This window comes from Spermophilus citellus (assembly GCF_964194105.1).
Source record: "Spermophilus citellus genome assembly, chromosome: 2".
Classification (NCBI taxonomy): Eukaryota; Metazoa; Chordata; class Mammalia; order Rodentia; family Sciuridae; genus Spermophilus; species Spermophilus citellus.
This window is the reverse complement of record NC_138183.1, coordinates 197,059,464-197,061,237: the sequence shown is the minus strand read 5'-3', so window position 1 is coordinate 197,061,237 and position 1,774 is coordinate 197,059,464. Positions and strand designations below refer to the sequence as shown.

Sequence of the window (1,774 nt, the reverse complement as noted above, 5' to 3'; positions counted from 1 at the left end):
ATAAAAATGTGATATATGTTAACATTCCAGAGCTCCAAGAGCTAAGGGGCCAATACCATCTCAAGTGTCCTGGGTATAGATTCTGGGAAGTACTAAGAAATAATAAAAGTGCAATGGACCCTCTACAAAATGCATACCCTTAGCAGAGAGTACTCAGATGTCAGCTAAAAAGTTGTCCTTCAGGTTGACATGAGAAGGAACTCAGGATAGATGAATTTGAAGATTTTCCACTTATAAAATTTAATCTTTCTAACAAAAGCTAATATAGCTTATCATTTAAAAATGTGAATTAATTTTTTATTTTATTGCTCACAGATAATTAGGTTTTAAAACAACTGAAGAAGCTCTTGACTTTGTGTCCGGTGCATAGTTTGTGTTCAGTGTCACTGTTTTTTTTTTTTTTTTCCACTCTAAATTCAGAAAGCTTTCTAATGTAATGCTTCTGATCTTCCAGATGCATTTTTCATTTTTCAGATTTGTTGTAATGACCCTGGCAGAATACTTTTGCTCTAACTGGAAAGACTCCTCCAGAGAAGACAGAGGGCAGCTGCACCATGGAACCAGCCAATAAATCCGAAATATCTCCAAGCAGCTTCTTGCTGATGGGCATCCCAGGGCTAGAGCACTTGCACGTCTGGATTGGGATTCCTTTCTGCTCCATGTATGTGGTGGCTGTGGTGGGGAACGTGACCATCCTGGCTGTGGTGAAGGCAGAGCGAAGTCTCCACGAGCCCATGTTCCTGTTCCTGTGCATGCTCTCAGTGACTGACCTGGTGCTGTCCACCTCCACGCTGCCGCGCATGCTCTGTCTCTTCTGGCTGGGAGCTCACCACATTGCCTTTGATGCTTGCCTGGCTCAAATGTTCTTCATCCACAGCTTTACTGCCATGGAATCAGGCTTCTTCTTGGCCATGGCCATTGACCGGTACGTGGCCATCTGTGAACCACTGCGCCATGCCACAATTCTCACCCACAATCGCATTGCCCAAATGGGAGCTGCTGTGCTGGTGAGGGGAGTAGCCTTCTTTTCCCCACACCCCATCCTGCTCAAGCAGCTCCCCTACTGCAGGACTCGAATCATCGCACACACCTACTGCGAGTTCATGGCTGTGGTGAAGCTGGCGTGTGTAGACACAGGAGCCACCAAGCGTTACAGCCTCAGTGTGGCTTCTGTGATCGGCTCCTGTGATGGCTTTTTCATTGTCTTCTCTTATGTTCTAATCCTCCGTGCAGTTTTTCGTCTTCCCTCCAGAGAAGCCCGTCTTAAAGCTCTGGGCACATGTGGCTCCCACGTCTGTGTCATCCTTGTTTTTTATTCCACGGCTGTTTTTACTTTTTTGACCCACCGCTTTGGACACAATGTGCCCCCCCAAGTTCACATCTTCATTGCAAATATGTATCTTCTCGTACCCCCCTTTCTGAACCCCATTGTTTATGGTGTTAGGACGAAGAAAATTCGGGAGCATGTTCTTAGTTCTCTAAGGGCAAAGGTTGTCTGATCATACTGTAATTGCAGTGGTAGTAACAGAATAGGGAGAGAAGAGGGTAAATAATTGATACCTTTCTCATACCTTACTGATGGGCATCCCAGTGCTAGAGCACATGAACGTCTGGATTGGAATTCCCCATATTTAAGGGTTTGTTTGTTTGTTTGTTTTTATTTTTCTTTTTTTCCTCCAAGGAAATTTATGATTTATTTATGCTATTTATCCTGGAAGAATAAGTACATAAGAAATTCCCCAATCCTAATGAAACAATGGGCATCATATTTTTT

The 1,774-nt window shown here is 43.9% G+C and overlaps 1 protein-coding gene across 1 annotated transcript; it reads left to right on the top strand.

Annotated features, from left to right (window-relative positions):
* Positions 1-554: 554 nt before the first annotated feature.
* On the top strand, positions 555-1,499 carry LOC308641724 (olfactory receptor 52P1-like; the record flags this gene model as incomplete). Its single annotated transcript, XM_081280338.1, has 1 exon — positions 555-1,499. One exon carries the CDS (start codon positions 555-557, stop codon positions 1,497-1,499), a length of 945 nt encoding a protein of 314 aa, XP_081136464.1.
* Between the last annotated feature and the right edge of the window lie 275 nt (positions 1,500-1,774).